This window comes from Vigna umbellata, chromosome 3 (assembly GCF_029865625.1).
Source record: "Vigna umbellata cultivar VRB3 chromosome 3, Vumbellata_1.0, whole genome shotgun sequence".
Taxonomy (NCBI): Eukaryota; Viridiplantae; Streptophyta; class Magnoliopsida; order Fabales; family Fabaceae; genus Vigna; species Vigna umbellata.
The window spans coordinates 20768063-20787789 of NC_142167.1; the positions used below are offsets into that span (position 1 = coordinate 20768063).

The 19727-nt window shown below is 32.1% G+C and overlaps 2 protein-coding genes across 4 annotated transcripts; both read left to right on the top strand.

Moving 5' to 3' along the window:
- The first annotated feature begins 1496 nt into the window (after window positions 1-1496).
- Window positions 1497-12777, top strand: PRP40C (pre-mRNA-processing protein 40C). Of its 3 annotated transcripts, XM_047301162.2 has the most exons (17): window positions 1510-1668; window positions 1831-1952; window positions 2051-2136; window positions 2282-2431; window positions 3232-3862; window positions 3967-4133; window positions 4702-4739; window positions 5580-5658; window positions 5880-6350; window positions 7182-7265; window positions 7961-8101; window positions 8216-8322; window positions 9630-9753; window positions 10808-10951; window positions 11647-11793; window positions 12085-12207; window positions 12308-12777. In XM_047301162.2, exons 2-17 carry the CDS (start codon window positions 1841-1843, stop codon window positions 12629-12631), a joined length of 2928 nt encoding a protein of 975 aa, XP_047157118.1. In that variant the 5' UTR covers window positions 1510-1668; window positions 1831-1840; the 3' UTR covers window positions 12632-12777. The 3 variants fall into 3 exon arrangements, with proteins under 3 accessions (XP_087965430.1, XP_087965429.1, XP_047157118.1); XM_088109304.1 differs by lacking the exons at window positions 11647-11793; window positions 12085-12207; window positions 12308-12777 and adding exons at window positions 11116-11157; window positions 11489-11561 and having other exon boundaries at window positions 1497-1668; XM_088109303.1 differs by lacking the exons at window positions 11647-11793; window positions 12085-12207; window positions 12308-12777 and adding an exon at window positions 11116-11561 and having other exon boundaries at window positions 1497-1668.
- A 1469-nt stretch (window positions 12778-14246) lies between these two features.
- Window positions 14247-18360, top strand: LOC124827971 (Cytokine-induced anti-apoptosis inhibitor 1, Fe-S biogenesi). Its single transcript, XM_047301163.2, has 8 exons — window positions 14247-14384; window positions 14725-14872; window positions 16029-16195; window positions 16278-16349; window positions 16794-16953; window positions 17034-17167; window positions 17906-17980; window positions 18079-18360. Exons 1-8 carry the CDS (start codon window positions 14382-14384, stop codon window positions 18115-18117), a joined length of 798 nt encoding a protein of 265 aa, XP_047157119.1. The 5' UTR covers window positions 14247-14381; the 3' UTR covers window positions 18118-18360.
- Window positions 18361-19727: the final 1367 nt, after the last annotated feature.

The following is a 19727-nucleotide window of genomic DNA, read 5'->3' on the forward strand; positions in this document are numbered from 1 at the left end:
TTCGTTTTAATTTTCGGATGTAATAATTCGTTATATAGATAAGATGATATTATTCTTTTTTTAAACATTATTATTAATTTCTAATAAAATTGATCGTTCTAAAAATGTAATAACCAAACTATTACTGTTTTATTTGTGGGTTAAAGGGATGAGTAAAGAAAAGTAATCTAATTTAGTTTAAGTTTAACATTTATATTATTTTTTTACAACTTAATGTGAACAAACAAATTAAATCATCGTTACTTATTCATTTAAAAAAATAAAAAAATATTACATAAAATAATTTTATTTTGAAATCATATATCATTTTCAAACGATACGATTTAGTTTACATATAAAACAATAAAGGAAAAAAGTGAATCAAACCATAAAACTATATATTTAAGAAAATTTGATTAGGAAGGTTGATCTCTAAAGTCAGTGAATTATATTATTTAATAAAAATTAGTCATCAAACAAAGTTTACGATAATAGGTTTAAAAAAATTGATAAAATTGGCATAATTGTCTTAAGCCACATCAAGAAGAATATAACTAACTATGGTTGAGTAAATATTGAATTGCTATTGTTACAATACCTTATTATATGCAAGGGTTATAAAAAAATATATATTCAGAAACTTAAAGTCTTATTAATTTCTCCTACTTTACTTTTAGAATGCAATTTATTTTCTTTAGACTGTTAAAAGAAAAAAAAAACGACAAAAGAAAATAGAAATGAAATAAAGTGAAAAATATAATTATTTTGTTAGAAGAAAATGATATGAAAATAAACAAAATAAATATAAAAAACAATAAATACCCTTTAATACTCACATATGTTCTAATTGACTCTCTTTTTTTTTTGTGAAAAAATAAATACCTGGTAATAATATATATTTTTGTCCAGTATATTCATGTTTTGATGTATACTCATATATACAATATTGTTATTGTAAACGTATATATTTTTTTTCTAAAAGAATTGAGTTTCCTAAATTAGTAAAATATTATTAAGTTATAAATAGAAATATAAAAGATAATACAAAAAAAATTTGACTTTTATAATTTTTTCATATTTACCAAAACAAAGATGAGTTATGATTTGATTATTTATGTTCACTTATTCAATCCCATGTTTAATTTTTCCAACAATCAATGTCAATAATCAATAATGGGAATGGACACATCGGACCATGTTTTTTTTTCTGGAACAGAACATTTCAACTTTAGGGTATTAATTTAATGTTATACGTTGTTTTAATGGGAAAAAACCCTACTCAAAGATTTTAAAAAACAACAATCAAATATATATATATATATATATATATATATATATATATATATTATAATTTGTATACTTTGGTGATTAAATAGAAGAGATTTACTATGTTTACATCGTCATTTGTTATTAGTTACAAAGAATTATTAATTAATTTATTTATGAAATAAAATTATTATATATGAACAAGACTCAGTTCTATGGTCCGAGGAAGCAAGCTTGATTGCCCTAACCTAACTCGAAAATAACACATACATAAACCCAAACCCAAACCCAAACCCATTTCCATTCTCTTCTCTTTCAACTCAAAACAAAACATTTCCTCACTCACTCCTCGTTTCGCTCTCAACTGTTTCCGTCCAAATTCTACCACGCGCCTTCTTCTTCCTTCTCCGCACTCTCACACTCGTTCGTTATCTTCTCTTCATTCTTTACTTGCTTTGCATCGGATTTTGTTCTCCGAATTTCGCAGCCCTATTCCTTTCGCTCTCCAATTTACGATTCGCCTTTGTCAGAATTCTTGTTAGTTGCTCTGTTTCCGTCGTCTAATGTCAATTCTTATGAACGCAGATCGGTTTTAATGGCTTCGCCGGCGTGGTTGCCGCAGGAGGCGAAGCCACCTGTGTCCGGAGAAACGTCTCTTCCTATGGCTTCTCCCACTCCTAATTCCGCTCATGCAACTCCTTCTACTGGTAAACCTACTCCACCTTTATGCTTTCGATTTATCGAATGTTATTTTTGCTGAGTCAATTCGCGAAACGGCTCATTCACAATGCAACTGCGTTTGTAGCTCCGGCAGCGGCACCTCCATTTCCTCACGGCGTTCTTCAGAATGCCAATGTTTCGGGAAGCCCTCAGCTGTCATCGACACATAATGTCAGTATAGTACGGAGTTATTTGCTTCTAGTGTTAAGTTTATTATTGAATGGGTTTGTGGTGATGCATGTTGTATTTTAATCACGGTCGCGTGTTCTTACATACCACGCTGTTGTGTATGTTTGTTGTTTTTTTTTTAATGCAGGTGATAAAATCCAATTCAACGGTAAACCCTGTAGTGTTTCAACCTCCAGTTCCCGGTGTCTCGTCGCATGCTGCTCTTTCATTTTCATATAATGTTCCCCAGAGTGGTGGTGCTTTTTCTAGCAGCCAACAGCATACTCAATCTAGTGGTGTAAGTTCCTTACTCTATCCTTATTTTAAAATGTAGGGTGCAAGTTTCAAGATCAATTAGAGAGAACGAATGAATTTGGGTGATTCCTTAGTTTAGGGAAATTTGTGGAAACTCTTAGACATGTTTGTTTGAGTTGGTGGAAATGTTGGAATTAAGATCACTAGACACATGATAAATCTGGCAACAATATGGAACGGTTGAAAGTGGTGGAGTGCTACTACTTTATTCCCCTGTACCGTGAAACTGAATTTAAAGCGAGCTTTTCCTCAAACTACCAAGCAACGAGTTATCAGTGGATATCAAAACCTCTTAATCCGTCACTTAGAAGTTTCTACTTACTCAAACAACAATGATAATTAATGACCTTTAAATGCTCATGTGAACTAAGTGTTAATTGGCCAAAGGCGGGTCTAACTTGGACAGCAATATACTAGAGTATAATGAAATGAGCTTGAAGTATACGATGCAAGTAACTTTAATATACACAATACTTTAGTGCTATAAGATAACGAAAAAAAGTTTTGTTGGTGGCATAGTGCATTGTGATGTATGTATAGTAACACAATGGGGTCTGTTTGTGCTGCTTTTTGCACCAGGCTTTTATGCAATAATAGATAACAAAGAAATGTTGTTGGTTTCAAATGGGTGATATGTGTACACTCTCAACCCAAAATGAATCATGGATATCATGTAGTGTCTGGTAATGAAGATTGCCATCATGTAATTTGTACTCCAATAACTTGACAGTAAAAAAATGTCAAAAATGTTTATTTCCTCCTACTTATACTTGCTTATTGCAGAAAATCTCCGAATCTGTTGCACAGGATGTTACTAAATTGTCATCTGCAGCAAGTACCCCACATTCCATCCCTGCTCATACTTCTACAACGATAATGCCTCCCTCTGATCCTAATTATCGGCCAACTACTTCGTGGATGCCCACTGCCATGTCTTTTCCTTTGCATCCTGTAATGCCTACTCCAGGAAATCCTGGCCCTCCTGGATTAACATCATCTTCTATAATTTCCATCAATACTGTTGTTCCATCTACAGGAACAGATTCTTCCTCAGCTGCATTACCGAGACCAAACATGCCAATTTCAGCCATTGCATCGGATCCTAGTGGCCCTCTGAAAGGTTTACCCTATCCATCCATGCCTTCAATGGCTGCTCCCCCTCAGGGACTTTGGTTACAGGCCCCACAGATGAGTGGAGTCTTTAGACCCCCATATTTACAATACCCTGCTCCTTTTCCTGGCCCCTTTCCATTTCCAGCACGTGGTATTACTCTCCCTGCTGTTCCAATACCTGATTCTCAACCTCCTGGTGTTACACCTGTGAGTGGTGGCGGTGGCACTTCTACTCCTGCTTCCAGCAATCAGCTAAGGGGAACAACTGCTTTGCAAACAGAAGTTATTTCAGGGCCAGCTGGTATGCACAATGCCATGCTACTGCTCCTCTGAAATGCATTTTCTCATTGAGAGGTTTTGGAAAGGGAAATCTCATTTACGAAATTTTTTGTTTTGTGGTTGCAGATGATAAGAAGAAATTAAATGCTGTTGTCACCCAGAATGAGGATGCTGCTAATAATGATCAATTAGAAGCCTGGACTGCCCACAAGACTGAAGCAGGAATTATATACTATTATAATGCCTTGACTGGAGAATCAACATATGATAAACCTGCTGGATTTATAGGGGAGGTACTAATACTCAGTACCTGTGTTGTTGGCGGATCTTCTACATTATTGTGTCCTTCATAACTAAAAAAATATTCTTTTTATACTTATGCATTGTTTTTATTGTTGTGGATAATTCAGTTAGTATGGTATGTTGGTTTGGTAGTAAGCGGGCTGTTAACTAACTGCTTGTTATTGTGCTGTAAGTAGTAATGTTGTATTGTGATACATAGGTGTGAGATAAAATTTCAGTTTCAGTACTATATCTCTTGTTCCCTCTCTCCCTTTTTTCTTCTCTGTTTTTGGGAGTGTGTTCTATCATCTATCATTACAAAAATTCTTTAATATTCTTTATTTATCTGTATCTAATATTTAATTATTTTAGATGGTGATATGGAATACCCTAATCAATAGGAAAAACCTCGGATACCTAATATTTGTAGACTAAAACTGTAACTTCTAACTGTAGAAGATCATATTGGATGACTTATTTACTATCCAAAACCACCTGCAATCATATGTTGTAGTGTTTTTGATCCTATATATTCTTTTATCTTAATTTGGTTTATTGATGTTTTGGATGTGTGTGCAGCCTCACCAAGTTTCTGCTCAGCCCACTCCAGTTTCAATGTAAGTTCGTTCCATATCTTTTGGTGGTAAAAAAAAATAATTTTGTATTTCATCAAACTAACTCTGAATTTATTCTGGTTTTTTATTTTGTATTTTTCCTCTGACATTGTTTTAAGAGGCCAGAGAGGGTGTATTTCAATTTTATAGTTTAATTCTATTACTTAGGTAGCAAGGAAAGAGGATAGTGGTAAGCTGGAAAAACTATTTTCCGGGGTGGAGGTGATAAATGATGATCCCCTCTCCCGATGTCTAAAATGAAGGGAAGGTTAAATATTAACTATTCTGTTTTAATAATTTTTGTTAAAATTGTGTGCTAATTTAAAATTTGGCAATACGACTTGGAGAGAAAATTTTGAATTCTTTAGTATTTCTCCCTTTTCTTATTCTCTTTAATCAAATAAAAAATTTCAATGTTTTCTTTCATTGTTTCTTTCTCTGCATCCATAGGGTAAATGTGATTATGACCATACAATTATTTTTGGTCCTAAGAATTGAATATACTGCATCCGATGCTCCTAAGAAAGTTTCATGCCTTATATATAGATATGGATTGATTGGTTGGAAGGGTTCTATAGACAAATTAATCTGATTCAGAGGAATTTTCTGTAACAATACTGTTAGGTTGTTAAGAAATCATAATTGCCAGAAGTTAAACTGCATATGGTTTCTTGCTATAGTGCTGGGAGTATTGTGAGATTCTTTGTTAATGGATTGGGTGACCTTTGTGTATCCATTTAAATTTTTAATTTCTTCTAAATTGTAACAATGCTATTTGCATGCTGTTTATAAAAGATTTACAATCTTATCTTTTCAACTTTTATTATTTTTTTATTGCAATAGGATGGATTTGCCTGGTACTGATTGGCTGTCGGTCTCTACTAGTGATGGAAAAAAATATTACTACAACAATCGAACCAAGGTATGGTTCCTATATTCACAAATTAATCAACTTTATTGTCTCAAATTGTCTTGTTTCCCTGCCAGTCTCCTTCTGTCTTTCTGGGATGAACTACCAAGTTACATTCTAACCATAATGTTGCCTTTACCGTGTGTTAGAAATTTTTATTTACATTACTGTGAAAATCCATCTAATAGCTTAAGCTTTATAAATTACTTATTTTTATCATTTTGTTCTGTTAGACTAGCTGCTGGCAAATTCCAAATGAGGTGTCTGAATTGAAAAAGAAACAAGATGGTGATGTTACAAAAGATCAGTTAATGTCAGTTCCAAATACTAATGTATTGTCTGATAGAGGGTCTGGAATGGTTACTCTGAATGCTCCTGCTATTAATACTGGTGGTCGTGATGCTGCAGCTCTTAAACCCTCTAATCTACAGAGCCCATCATCGGCTTTGGATTTGATCAAGAAGAAATTGCAGGATTCAGGAACACCTATTACTTCCTCTTCTATTCCTGTGCCATCAGTACAAACAGGATCTGAATCAAATGGTTCAAAAGCAGTTGAATCTACCTCTAAGGGCATGCAAGCAGATAATAGCAAAGATAAACAAAAAGATACTAATGGTGCTGCTAATGTTTCTGATACATCTTCAGATTCTGAAGATGAAGACAGTGGGCCTTCAAAGGAGGAGTGCATCATTCAATTCAAGGTATATTTGTCTCTTTCTTTGAGTCGATGTAGTTCTTTTCTGTTGTTTTATATTATGAGGAATCTTAGTCCTGCTGCCCTGATTTCATTATTGGTTGGTAAATAAGATAAAATTACCATGTGAAATGTATCGCCCTCACTTTGCATTTTCTTTTGCCCTTGGTTTATTATTCAATGAAACTTTTGTTTGGTTTGGATGTTATTCGCATTGTTGTTGTGATTATATTGTTTTTAAAATTTGTATAATCGAAGTTGTTTATTAAAGACTGTTAAATTGTTGTAGATTTGTATTTAATTTAATTGTGTAGTGCACCATTTCTGTGACAAATTAAAATTAAAATTGTTGGATCAAGTATTTCAGAATTTTGCTTTCTTCCAGAGTCATGGTGCCTCCTAGTCTAGTTTTTCTTTGAGCTATAATTCCTTTTCAGTTTTTTTAGGAAAAAAGGCTTGCCTGTACCGTGGAATGATGGTCTCTATTCATATTTTGCTTCAGTGGAAATTCTGTTTTCTATGTTGTCCTGGCCTGAACACGTGTTTTGTCTAGAAAAAATTAATCTTTCCTCTCATTCATCTTTACCAGGGTAACAACTGCTATATGTCAAATATCACCTACAAAAAGAAGTTATTGATTTTATGATGTTAAATTGAACCCCTTACTGCATTTTACATAATTATAAAGTCTGCTAAACTTTGAATAAAATAACTTACTATTTTCTTTGTCTTAAATCAATTCTGTGTAACCAATGCAACATAAAGTCGTGAACCATGATTCACTCTCACTGTAGTTCGTATCTAATAATTTTTGTTTATTTGTGTCTAAAATTTGTAGGAGATGCTCAAGGAACGCGGAGTGGCACCATTCTCAAAATGGGAGAAAGAATTGCCAAAGATAGTATTTGATCCACGTTTTAAGGTATTTTGAAACTATTTTTTTTTATATTTTTATTGGGAACCAGTGGTCTTTCCTTCAACTGGCACTACTATAGTTTTACGTGATTTCTTCACTTATAGTTTTGTTCAATGCTGGAATTTGTATTAACTTTGTCTTAATTGTATCACGCTGTGTGATTGCTGGAATGGTATCCATGTGTAAGTTAGTCGTTTCACTTGTGAAAAAGTGCAAATGTAAATACAAGAAGATTGTCTGAAATTAAGTCTAGTTTTTTGTATAACACGTGGTTTAGGGTAACTGATTCGAGAGTAAGTTGTAAATTTTATACATGTATGTAAATGTTTCATCTTAGGAGCCATAACAATATTACATGTTCTTTCAATTTTAAAGAGTTTGCTGCTCCCACTACCTAGTTTTTGGGGGGAAGAAAGGTAAAAGTTAGTGCATCTTTAAATTGTTCTTTTAAAAATTATGAAATGTGGTAATCATCTATGGCCTCCTTGTGGTTTTTGGCTCATGGTTTCTTTAAGGACAGTTCTCTAATGTACATGCATATGGGCTAGAAAACTTTTGGAGACAATATACCTAGCTTTAAAATTGTCTATTGTTTTTGAAAGATGTCTTTTCCCCAATATTGTATCTTTTTTCTTTCACGTTTTGGCTTCTTTATGTTGTCATCTGCAAGTTTTTTTATTATATATAGTCTGTCATTACAGGCCATCCCAAGTTATTCTGCTAGGAGATCCTTGTTTGAGCATTATGTTAAAACCCGTGCTGAAGAAGAACGCAAAGAAAAGCGTGCTGCACAGAAGGCTGCAATTGAAGGATTTAAGCAATTACTGGATGAAGCCTTAGAGGTTTATATTGCCTTGTTTTGATGCGTATTCATACTAATTATTGTTCCATGATAAATCTAACTGCCTTTGATCTGTGGAACTTCTAAATGAATATACAATATGAATTTTTTTCAGGATATTAACTACAATACTGATTATCAAACTTTTCGGAAGAAATGGGGAAATGATCCACGGTTTGAGGCATTGGACCGCAAGGAGCAAGAGCACCTATTGAATGAAAGGTGCCACTTCACGTTTTGATAGGATATTCCATTTAGGTTTCTGTCAATTTCTGATGTGATGTTTTCACATTTGCAGCATCCTTCCCATCATATTTATTTGATTTATTAATTTTCACACTAGTCATGCTTTTGGATCTCCTAGCCGTGCCGAGGTGGTCTGTCATATCAAACAATTATACACATCGTATGATGCTTTGTGGAAGTTGTGTCTGGAAGTCTGTATTTCTATCTGTCATTCTTAACATGGAAATCGAATAGGTCATTTTCTTTTTATTTCCTTGAATCTTCTGATCATTCATCATGGATGTTGGGCATACAAAGCACAGAAGGTCCATACTTCGTTAATTATTCTTAAAAAGCATGTTTTTTAATTGAGTTATGGTAGTATCCTTCAGTGGCAAACAAGTTTATGCGGTCAAGTATTCAACCTGGGAAGAGATTGAAATATCTACAAAGTAGCCACTGTTTGGTACAGTATCAATGTCATCTTGCTTATTGCGAGAGATATGCTGGGAGTCACTAGTCCAAATATCGGATAGGGTTGATTAAAAACCTCTAAATTGTCGTGATTGATGACAATTTTAAAAGTTGTGATATACATATTAATGTATTGATTAAATTAAGCATCATCCTGGAACTAGGATTTATCTATTGATCTGCTGTGAACTCATGGGATCCAGGCTACTGCATGGAATGAGTTTTGACTAGTGCTATTCTGCTTTCTATGGCTTTCAGATTGATAGTGTTAAAAGAAGGAAAATGTTAAGGTTTTTCAGCTTAAATTGCTACGGATCAAAATATTGGTTGAGAATGTTAGATGCAAGTGACAATATATACTTGCTTGGTAGTAGGGCTGTTCATGAGTATATATATATAATTTTATGGAAAGTAAAGATTGAGAAAATTCATACATTAAATACCATTTGGACAACTGAGTTTCAGCTGCAGCCTCACTTTTTCTTTCTTGTCTAGGGTTCCTTTCTTGCCTTAACCTCCTTGCTCAAGGATTCCTTTACGTCCTCTCACCTCTAATAAGTTCTTAACTTTGTGTGTATATGTACTGCTTTGGTTTGGATCCTCATTTGCATTAATATTGAACTTTTTCCTAGACAGAGAAATGATTTCTGTTGTAATCCTTGAAAGCAACTTGAGTCAGCAGGTAGTAAGCTAATGACAGACTCTCGGATTCACTGTGGGTGTGTCCTTATGCCCTCTGAACTCTTTGAATTTGCATGGTAGATGGCTTTTTTTTTATCAAATGTGGTGTTTACAGAATGCTGGTTGACGGGTTCCTATTTGTGTTTCAGAGTGCTTCCTCTGAAGAAAGCTGCTGAAGAAAAGACTCAAGCAATTCGTGCAGCTGCTGCAGCCAGTTTTAAGTCAATGCTTAAAGAGCGAGGAGATATATCTTTCAACTCACGTTGGTCCAGGGTATGTGTGTCATAAATTAGTGTTGACATAGTTTTTTTCTACTACTTAGATGCAGGAATTAAAAACGTATTCAAGTGCTATAAGATAATGTTTAATTTTCTTTCAAGATCACAAACATGCGAACTAGTGTCATTTTTAAGTTGTCTCCCTATGAGTTATTTCTTAATTTGTAAACGTTACGAGTTGATGTCTGAAAAACCAGGAGGGAGAAAAAAATTGAGTCTTACTTCACGAGTGGCTGTGTTTTTATTGGATTTGAATGAAATATTTTTGGGTTATGTGATAGCGGGATGAGGAGCTCGTTTTCCATGTTACTGGGAATGATATTGACAGTTACAAAATCAAGTGTTGATTTTCTCAAGGATTTGAATAAATTTTTTTGGGCTATGTGATAGTGGGATGTTGTTTTCCATGTTACTGAGAATGATAATGGCTGTAATAAAATAAAGTTATGATTTTCTCAATATCACTGTCTCACTCGTCCAGGTGTTCGGTATCCTCCTAATTGTTTTTAGGGTTATATTATCGAGATACTTCTGGGTACGACTTGCTAATATGCTTTTTTTGAATGAACCTTTCTATTATGTTCTTTTTTAATAAAAAGGTAGGATATGTTAGCGAGTGTTGGAAATAGGAATGTTTTAGGAGAACAAGAGCTTCTTTGATGTTTGTTTTTTCAAGTAGCCTATATATACATGGTATAGCTAGGATCAATGAATCTTAGGTAATAGTGGTATCTTAAATTCTTCTATCGTTAAATTCTTTGGCATTGATTATTTTTGTAATGCTCCCGCATATAAATAAGTTCACTCTGCTGGGCCAAAAAAAAAAAGAAATCCAAACACGTTTAGAAAATTTTCCTTTCTCATTTTCTCACAAGCCTCAACTTTAGATTGTTAATGTACTCCCAAGGATATAGTTTGATAATTAACTTGTTTTAGAGACAAGTTTTGGTATACATGTACATGTAAGTGTAACTTTTGAATGTGGCATATGTATTGCTCGCTTTTTCGATTTCTTATTCTTCCTAATCTATAATCTTCTGTGGATGCAGGTTAAAGAAAGTTTAAGGGATGACCCAAGATATAAATCTGTGAGGCATGAGGATAGGGAAGATTTGTTCAATGAGTATATATCTGAACTGAAAGCTGCTGAATATGCGACAGAAAGAGAGACCAAAGCTAAAAGGGAGGAGCAGGTATCAGCTGGTTAATATGCAACGATTGCCTATCTTAATGAGCAAATAAGTTCCTAATTAGAAACGAGAATAACTGCCATCTACTTTTTTTCCCGTTATCATTTTTATTGGTGCCTTGTATATTCATGGTGGATAGAGGCTGCTGAACTACTTTACATTTTTAGGTCATTGGAAGTGTACTTTCATCGTAGTGACTTTTATTACTGGTATTGAAGTGTCTTTTCTTCATTATTTTTCTTTTTTATATTGGTCTGTATTATTGTATTACATGAGTTTGCTTGTTATTATATTCACTGGATCATCTTTTTGGTCCTTGAAAGTAGCCTCCTTTTTAAATATTCGTCTTTCGTTTCAAACAGGTCCCTACATATTATCATTAAAATGCAATTTAATCCATACATATATAGACTAAATTTTATTTTAATAACAAACAATGACTAAATTGCATTTTAATGGTGACATGCAAGAACCTACTTAAAATGAAAGATGAATGAGAGATGGACATTACTTACAGGTTTAAATTTATATAAATTCTAGGGCTAAATTGAAACCTTCATATATACGTTCAAGGACCAAATTGACCTTTCTACCAATTTATATTTATATAGAGGTGCTCCTGTAACAACTCATTTTCATTTCTTTTTGTGATGTATTGATTATGAAGCAAGTTACAGGAAGTTGAAACTATTTTACAGGACAAGCTCAGGGAAAGAGAACGAGAGCTGCGCAAAAGGAAGGAAAGAGAAGAACAGGAAATGGAGAGAGTGCGACTAAAAATTCGAAGAAAGGAGGCAGTTACTTCTTTTCAAGCTTTACTCGTGGAGACAATCAAAGATCCTCTGGTATAGATTTCTTTTTGTGTCAGGGCTACGAAATTGTTTCGAAAATCTTTAATAATCAACTTAACAGTATCCCGCAATCTGAAAGGATTAGAATGTATGTCCTTCAGGACTCACTGTTGTTTTGAAAGGATTAGATTAACGCGAGTGAGTTTTTCTGACACTTGATTGCTTTAAGATTATTCACTTGTAATTTTCTTATTTACTAGGAACTTGGTTGATATTGATGATAAATTTTATTCCATTTTCTTCCATCAATGTAAAATTAATGCCATTTGCGTACTATGTTGTTAGGCATCATGGACGGAATCGAAACCTAAATTAGAAAAGGATCCTCAAGGACGAGCAACTAATCCTGAACTTGATTCTTCTGATACGGAAAAATTGTTTCGGGAACACGTGAAGATGCTTCAGGAGGTAAGAGAACAATATATGAGATAGTGGTGTGTTTGCCATTCTCTTCAGTGTCACTTATATGTCCCATTCTTAACACCCGTGATGATTGTGATTTGGCCAGCGATGTGCTCACGAATTTAGAGTTCTCTTAGCTGAAGTATTGACCACTGATGCTGCATCTCATGAAAATGAGGATGGAAAAACAGTGCTCAATTCTTGGTCTACAGCTAAGCGAGTTCTAAAATCTGATCCAAGATATAACAAAGTTCCAAGAAAAGAAAGAGAAGCATTGTGGCGCAGGTATGCAGAGGATATGCTGCGGCGTCAAAAGGCATCTCATTCACATGATTCCAGGGAAGATAAACATACTGATGCTAAAGGTAGAAATTCTCTAGAATCTTCCAAACATCCATTGGAATCTGGGAGATCGCACGACCGAAGATAATTCTTTTTGTAACTCCTCTCTTACTCTTATCAATTCTCCCTTTAGTTTGATGTTAGAACAGTGTTATACATTACATTGAATCAACTTCCTAATACTGTCTACACTATCAACATTATTAAGAGCAGTGCCTCCATATCCTTTCTCAATTTTCAGATCATTTTCTTCCCTCCTTCAAACCAGATGCATAAAGATTACTGGATCCTCTCCACGCGGTTAATAAATGATAAAGAATAGGGATGGAAAAGCAAAAATACTAAACTTTGTAATATATTGTCCATTTCGCAATTCATTTTTTTTAGTTGAGCTATATATTTAATATATACTTTGGTTATGTTTTAAATTTAAATGTTCAAATCTTCAAAATGATTCTTGCAATAAATATGCATTTTTATGAATTACATTAAATAAATTATTCGTATTAGGCGGAAAAATTGAAAGAGTTGAAGTCTCGCGAACCTTTATCTTCATATATATTGGTATAATGATTTGTGCTTTGACATGCTAAATTTATAATTGCTTAATTTTATAGAAAATCTGTTAGTTGATATGTATAATTTTTACTGAAAAAGATATATAAAAAGTTACATGTTTAATGTTTAATAATTTTACATTCATCCTCTTATATTATTTTAATTTGAAGTGCTCTAAAAGGTGGTAACAGTAATTTATTTTGGACTATTTAGTTTTTTTGTTTTGTTGTTGTGGATTTGTTGTTTTTTTTTATGAGCTTCTTTGACTAATTTAAGCTGAGTACTAACCTAATCAGGGTTGGTGTATTAACAGTATTTCTATTTCAGATTTGTCATATATCATTAATATTTATAAAAGAACTGTCTATATTTTAAAAAATTTTAAGATATAATTTTAGTCATTGTCGAATATTTGAATTGAAATTTATAATAAAACATTTTTTTAAAATACTATATTCACTCTTTTTCTCGTGATAAAAAAAAAGTTATTTACAATTTTTTATTATTAAAAATAGTTAATTGAGTTTCAAAAAGGATTTACAATACTTAAAAAATAAAATAGTAAAATGAAATATATTAATAAAAACAATTGCTTAAAAGTAAAATTAAGAAAATAATTGTTTTAATTTATAACAAAACATTTATTTAAATTATAAAATTGGAAAACAAATAAACATAAAAAAAGCACGGATTCATTTAAATTATTTATATTTATATTTAGTTCTTAAATTACGCATATTAAAATAAAATTTCTAATTTCTAAATATTTAGTACAGTATCAAATAAAATTATAATGAACAATTAATTTTTTAATTGAATAAATATTGGACAACGTTAAAATATAATTGCATGTATTTCTCCAACTCATGAAAAATTATATTTAAATATTTTTAAAATCTTAATATTGAATTATATAATCAAATAAATATGACATATTTTCTTATATTTAAATAATACAATAGTATAAAAAAATCCTCAGAATTTTATTTGTTGAAAATTTATTATGGATTCATTACCAAATTGTCCTTTTAAATTAACAAACATTTAAAACCAATTGTACTTTTTATAGGCAGGAAGGTAAATCTCAGTGGTTATGTCTGTCACGTGACCTGCACGATTTTCCTTCCTTCCTTCTCCCTATTAATACCCGCAATTCTCTTTCTCCTAACATCTGTTTAAGAAATTTGTTTTCGCAGTCGTCGAAACTCTGCCTTTTTCTTGAAGCTTCCATTGTCTCCGGTTGCTTTTGCTTTTGCTTTTGCTTTTGCTTCGCATAGGAAATGGTTCGTTCCTTTTTCTTTCCTTCTGTTTATCTTTTTTCTCTCTCTAATAACATATTAGCTTCCTTTGTTTTCCTTGTTTCTAGGTTTATTTTACGTTCACACTGTCTACCGCACACTCAAATTCTCTTATGATTTCAATTCTTGTTTTTCATCTACCGAGACTAATTTTGATGTTTCAAAAATTTTCATTCCAGTGTTGGAATACTTGAAACTATGTCTTCATTTTGTTTTTCTTTTTATTTCTCTTTCATGCCAAAATATTTTGCTGTCTATGTGAGGATAGAAAGACGGGAACATCTTTAACTTTCAATGTTTTAAATTTAAGTTTTGATTATTGCAGGATGGTGCAAAGAAAGGTCGTGCTGTCCTGGTTTTCACAGATGGAGCAGTTCTTTCCGTCAGTCAAGTGTTTGAGACAATTACAGAACTTGGCAATGAAGGGGTTCAGGGATCTGATCCTCTGGTTCTTACATCTGCCTCGCTTTTAAGTAATTCTCTTGATTCTTCATTCTTTGTATTTTTATGAACTTCTGGGTAAACACTCTCCACTTGTAGGAGCAGTAAATAAGAAGGTGGAATGCAATTGTGTGTTATACCAAAGTGAACTGTTTTATTGAATCAGTTTTAAATCCAAGAAGTTTACAATTTATGACTTTAATTACCCATTTGATCCCTGTAGTTGCCAAAATAGTGAATTAGGTTATTAGACTATACTTTATTGATCACTTCATCTTACCATCTTGTTATGGGTGGTTATGCTGGCCCTTATTTCTCTTGTTTCTGTTAATATTTTCTCCAGTTGAATGAATCCATAATCTGAATCTCTTTGTTATCCATCAGACTGAGATGCATTAGTTTAATAAAAATAAGCAGACCCAGGAGTTGAATTACTTTGTATTTCTGGTTTCATGCTGAGGTTTAAGAGGAATGGCTCTGAATTGATGGGTGTTCTGATTGTGTTCCTGTCCTCTCAGATGAAAAAATCAGTTTCCTTTGTAAGCTTGATGACAAGAATAACAATTTCAAGCCATCAATAAAGTTAATAAAGGCTTGTTTAATGCTATAATGTGGCTTGATTGTCATTATAATAAAGTTTATTCTTTATTAAAATTAAAACATAGAAACATATCAACATACTTTCAGGTTAGACTTTTTCAACTCAATATGCTAGGCCAGTCAAAATATGTCAATAACAGCAAAGATATTAAGCACCTGCACCAAAAAGACAAAATGATACTTATGTCAAAGAGAACAATTGTGTCAAAATGTGGGAGAGTTGTGGTATTTTGTTCTCTCCGTCCATTGACTGCTCAGTTTTTCTTAGTTTCTTTGTTTATCTGCGACAGTGTATAGTGTCAAATTTCAATATATTATATCTTTAGCTACATCAAGCTTTGGATCTTCAACAGATCAGAGGTTCAACCTTTAGTTTTAGCAACAAAATGCCTGAAGTGCAACAAAATTGGAAATAGCCAGTCCTTCCTGTATTTTTTCCAATTCCTTTAAACATGTCAACCAATAGTTGTTTTTTCTTTAAAGAACATGGATTCAAATTCACATTTCCATTGAAAATGCTCAATTCCATTTCACACATATATCATATTTTATTGTATTGTAACCATTTTGTTTCACCTATCATTTTAGGCAATTTGCCATTGGATTCTTCCTGTGTTGATTCTGCTATTTTAAACTGGTTGTCAAGTGATTGTCCTGGGGACCAACTGATTCAAGAAATTCTTAGAGTGTTAAAAGTGGGTGGTATAATTCTCATTCGCAAGTCATCTCAGTCTACTGTGGGCTCATTTGATAAGGTAATAACGGCTTAGATTGTGCCTAGTGGAATTGATATTGTTCTATTGCATAGTCTGATTATTTTCCCCATCATCCATGCAGATAATATCTGATCTTCAGAGCAAGTTATTGCTGGCAGGGTTTTCAGAAACACAAGTTTTACAATCAACTGGGGTAAGTTTCATTAACCGGAACCTTCCTATCCTATGCCACTTCTATTCATCGATTTCTAATTGTTTTCTTGGTAAGTTTCATTAACTGGAATCTTCCTATCCTATGCCACTTCTATTCATCAATTTTTTATTGTTTTCTTGTGTTTGGTGCTGTACGGCAGAATACAATAGCCTGACATCTGTCTTAAAACCAGTCTATTGGTATTAGCAACTATTATTGTGAAGTTATAGGTTTCTCAGTTTGAGCACAATTACTAATTTTCATTAGTTTTTTTTTTCTCCTTTTAATCATGATCTTCCCTGTCCTTCTGGCAAATTTGTCTTCCTATTGTATGAGTGAATTGTATGCCGTGAGTCATCAATTATTCTTTCTCTTTCTTTCCTAATTAATTTTTCTTGCTCTCTTACAAATTATAAGAATCAATATGCTTTGTATTGCTCATAGATCAAAGCAAAAAAGCCCTCATGGAAAGTTGGTTCATCATTTTCCTTAAAGAAGGTGATAAAGAGTTCACCTAAAATGCAAATTGATGTTGATTCGGATCTTATAGATGAAGATAGTCTTTTGACTGAAGAAGATTTGAAGAAACCCCAGCTACTGCCAGGTAAGGAACACTTTTAAGTTTGTTCCACAACTAGTATTTTGTGTGAAACTAGGTTCTTAGCTGACGTGTTTGTGCCATAGGTGATTGTGAAATTGGCAGTACTAGAAAAGCTTGCAAAAATTGCACCTGTGGGAGGGCTGAAGAAGAGGAAAAAGTTTTGAAGTTAGGATTGACAGCAGAACAGATTAATAATCCTCAATCAGCTTGTGGCAGCGTATGTGTTAATTATTTTCCCTTTGTAATATATACTCTGTTTATGCTTTCTAAGGCTGTGTGTTCAACGAGAATTCATTTTTACTTTCTGCACATTTTAGTCATCAAAGTTCTGGCCTTTTTAATAGCTTCCCAATTTGGTTTGTTAGCTTTTTGTAATAATTCAGATGATTTAGAGGCAAAGAAGCATTAAAGCAACCTCTCTTCCCAATTCATGGAAGCTAACTTAAATATCATGAAATATAAGAGCTAGTGCTACATCATAATTCCTTTCCTTCTTGCACATAGCTCATGAATGTGTATATAGAGGCTTATGGATGGAAGGAATGCAAATGTTATTGCCATTTCTTTCAATTTAGCTATTGAAAGCTTGCTGAGTTTGTGAGCTTTAAATAAACATTCAGGTGGCAACCTCACCTGGTAAAAAAAGGAATTTGGTTTGGATTATAGATCCACTTGTATGTTCAGATCTTGCTCTTCAAAAAAGTTTTGTTAGATCATCTTACAATGGTCGTTTGTAACGCAAAAACGATTTTGAACATTAATTTTGATCAGCATTAAGGGAACAAACAAGAATATCTAATGTTGATTTGTATTGTGGTCAGTGTGTCTAGTATGATAGAGCTTACAATTTCTCTTGCAGGTTTTTCGATATGCTCTGAATAGTTACCCTCTCTATTGTGCTCAGAAATTTTTTTCCCATAATTGCATTGCTCTCAAATTTGTCTTTGATTTGCAGTGTGGGCTCGGAGATGCATTCAGATGCAGTACCTGTCCTTATAAGGGATTGCCTCCCTTTAAATTGGGCGAGAAGGTACTTTCTCTCACTCTCTTCAGTTGCTGTCATTTCTTTTAGTATGGGTTCTTGGCATGTAGCATTTATTGTTCAAGTCATTCGTTATTTTGATGCAGGTAGCACTGTCTGGTAACTTCCTTGCTGCAGACATATAAATGGATAAGATTGCAGTACGTTTTGTCATGGAAATCTTATTATTATAGGATTATTTATGTTGTATTTGTCAAACACGAGTTGTGTTAATACTACTAGCCGAACCATTCATCCGAGGAATTATAGAACTGTAATGTTATTTGTCTCTTTCTCTTATCTATTTCCTTGATAAATCCCTTCATGCTTAATAATAAGCTTGGAGACACTGGTTTTATCAACCAACTTATAAATTTAATATTCTAGCAGCTGTCTTTAATATTTTCTCATTGAAACATGTCGCATTAAATGTTCAGATTTAGAATTATGAAAACAAAAAAACAATATACTTTTTTGTTTTGAAATTTTTTTAATTTAGTTATAAGAATAAAAGAATTTTTTTTAGAGATATATTTTCTTATTAACGATTAAATAAAACATTAATAAAGATTTTGAATGTTATAAATATGGTAAATATAGTATAATAAAACCAAAAAAATGAAAGATGATCTCATAAGATAGCTTTGTAATATATCTATAATCTAAGAGCAGTTAATTTAGAGAATGAGTATATAGGTTAATAAATTTATTTATTATACAAGAAATTATGAACAAATTTCACTTCCTTAATCATTTATTGTTTATGGTTATTCTAATTATACGATTAGATTTGAGACATTTAATATAGTGGGAAACAATGGAACAATGTAGGAAATCTTGTTTCTACATCCATATATTTTGATATATACAATCTTTTGTGATTTCGCAGTGCAAGGAATGATATTTTCCCAATTAAAACAATCTATATATCTAAATAACTTCTCAATTAAAGAGCCTTTTATATTATTATAGCAAATTTAACTAAAAATAAGTTTCAATTAAATATTATTATATCTAATTATATTTATTGTTTTCTCTTCTAAAAGCAAATTAATTGGTAAAAAAATCATCTATAGAAAGGTTTCTAACTTAAATTAAAGTAATTTTTTAATTAAAATTGAAAATTATTTGAACCCGTATAATGTTATGCATATAGATTAAAACATCATCAATATTTTTTCTTAATTTAATGATAAAAGACATAGAAAAAAAATTACAACAACAATTAAAAAACAAACCAATTATTGTATTCTAACACCAAAATCTATTATTACAACATAATAAACTCTAAAAATGTATATGAAAAATATATATATATCTATGGCTTTAGAGTTTTTGTCACATTTCTATCTCTATCTTGAAATGAATAATTTATTTATAAGAAAATTAAAAATCATAAAAAATTACTATAAAATTAAATACGAAAAGTATATAATTTTTTTAATATTAAATATCAATGTGCATAAATATTAAATAATAATTAGATAAATATAAAATAAATAGAACAAAAATTATTATATTATATAAATAAAGTTACGAAAGTAATGAGTAAACAAGAATTAATGCAAGTTGTTTGGATTAACTAACATTAAATATTTCTTACTGTTTTAAAATGATAAGAGGTACAAAGATAAAGATGAATAGGAGATAAAAGGAAATACATATACTTAACTTAAAAAATCAACTATTATTCATAATTATACATCAAAAAAATTATAAATACTAAGATGAATTCAAAAAATATTTGCAAGAATAA

Coding starts and splice junctions, on each gene's coding strand:
- PRP40C (XM_047301162.2), top strand. CDS start 1,841: ATGGCTTCGCCGGCGTGGTTGCCGCAGGAGGCGAAGCCACCTGTGTCC. Junction 4,740..5,579: donor CAGCCCACTCCAGTTTCAAT/GTAAGTTCGTTC, acceptor TTATTGCAATAG/GATGGATTTGCCTGGTACTG. Junction 11,794..12,084: donor AGACAATCAAAGATCCTCTG/GTATAGATTTCT, acceptor CTATGTTGTTAG/GCATCATGGACGGAATCGAA.
- LOC124827971 (XM_047301163.2), top strand. Junction 16,196..16,277: donor CTGTGGGCTCATTTGATAAG/GTAATAACGGCT, acceptor TCATCCATGCAG/ATAATATCTGATCTTCAGAG. Junction 17,981..18,078: donor CCTTTAAATTGGGCGAGAAG/GTACTTTCTCTC, acceptor ATTTTGATGCAG/GTAGCACTGTCTGGTAACTT.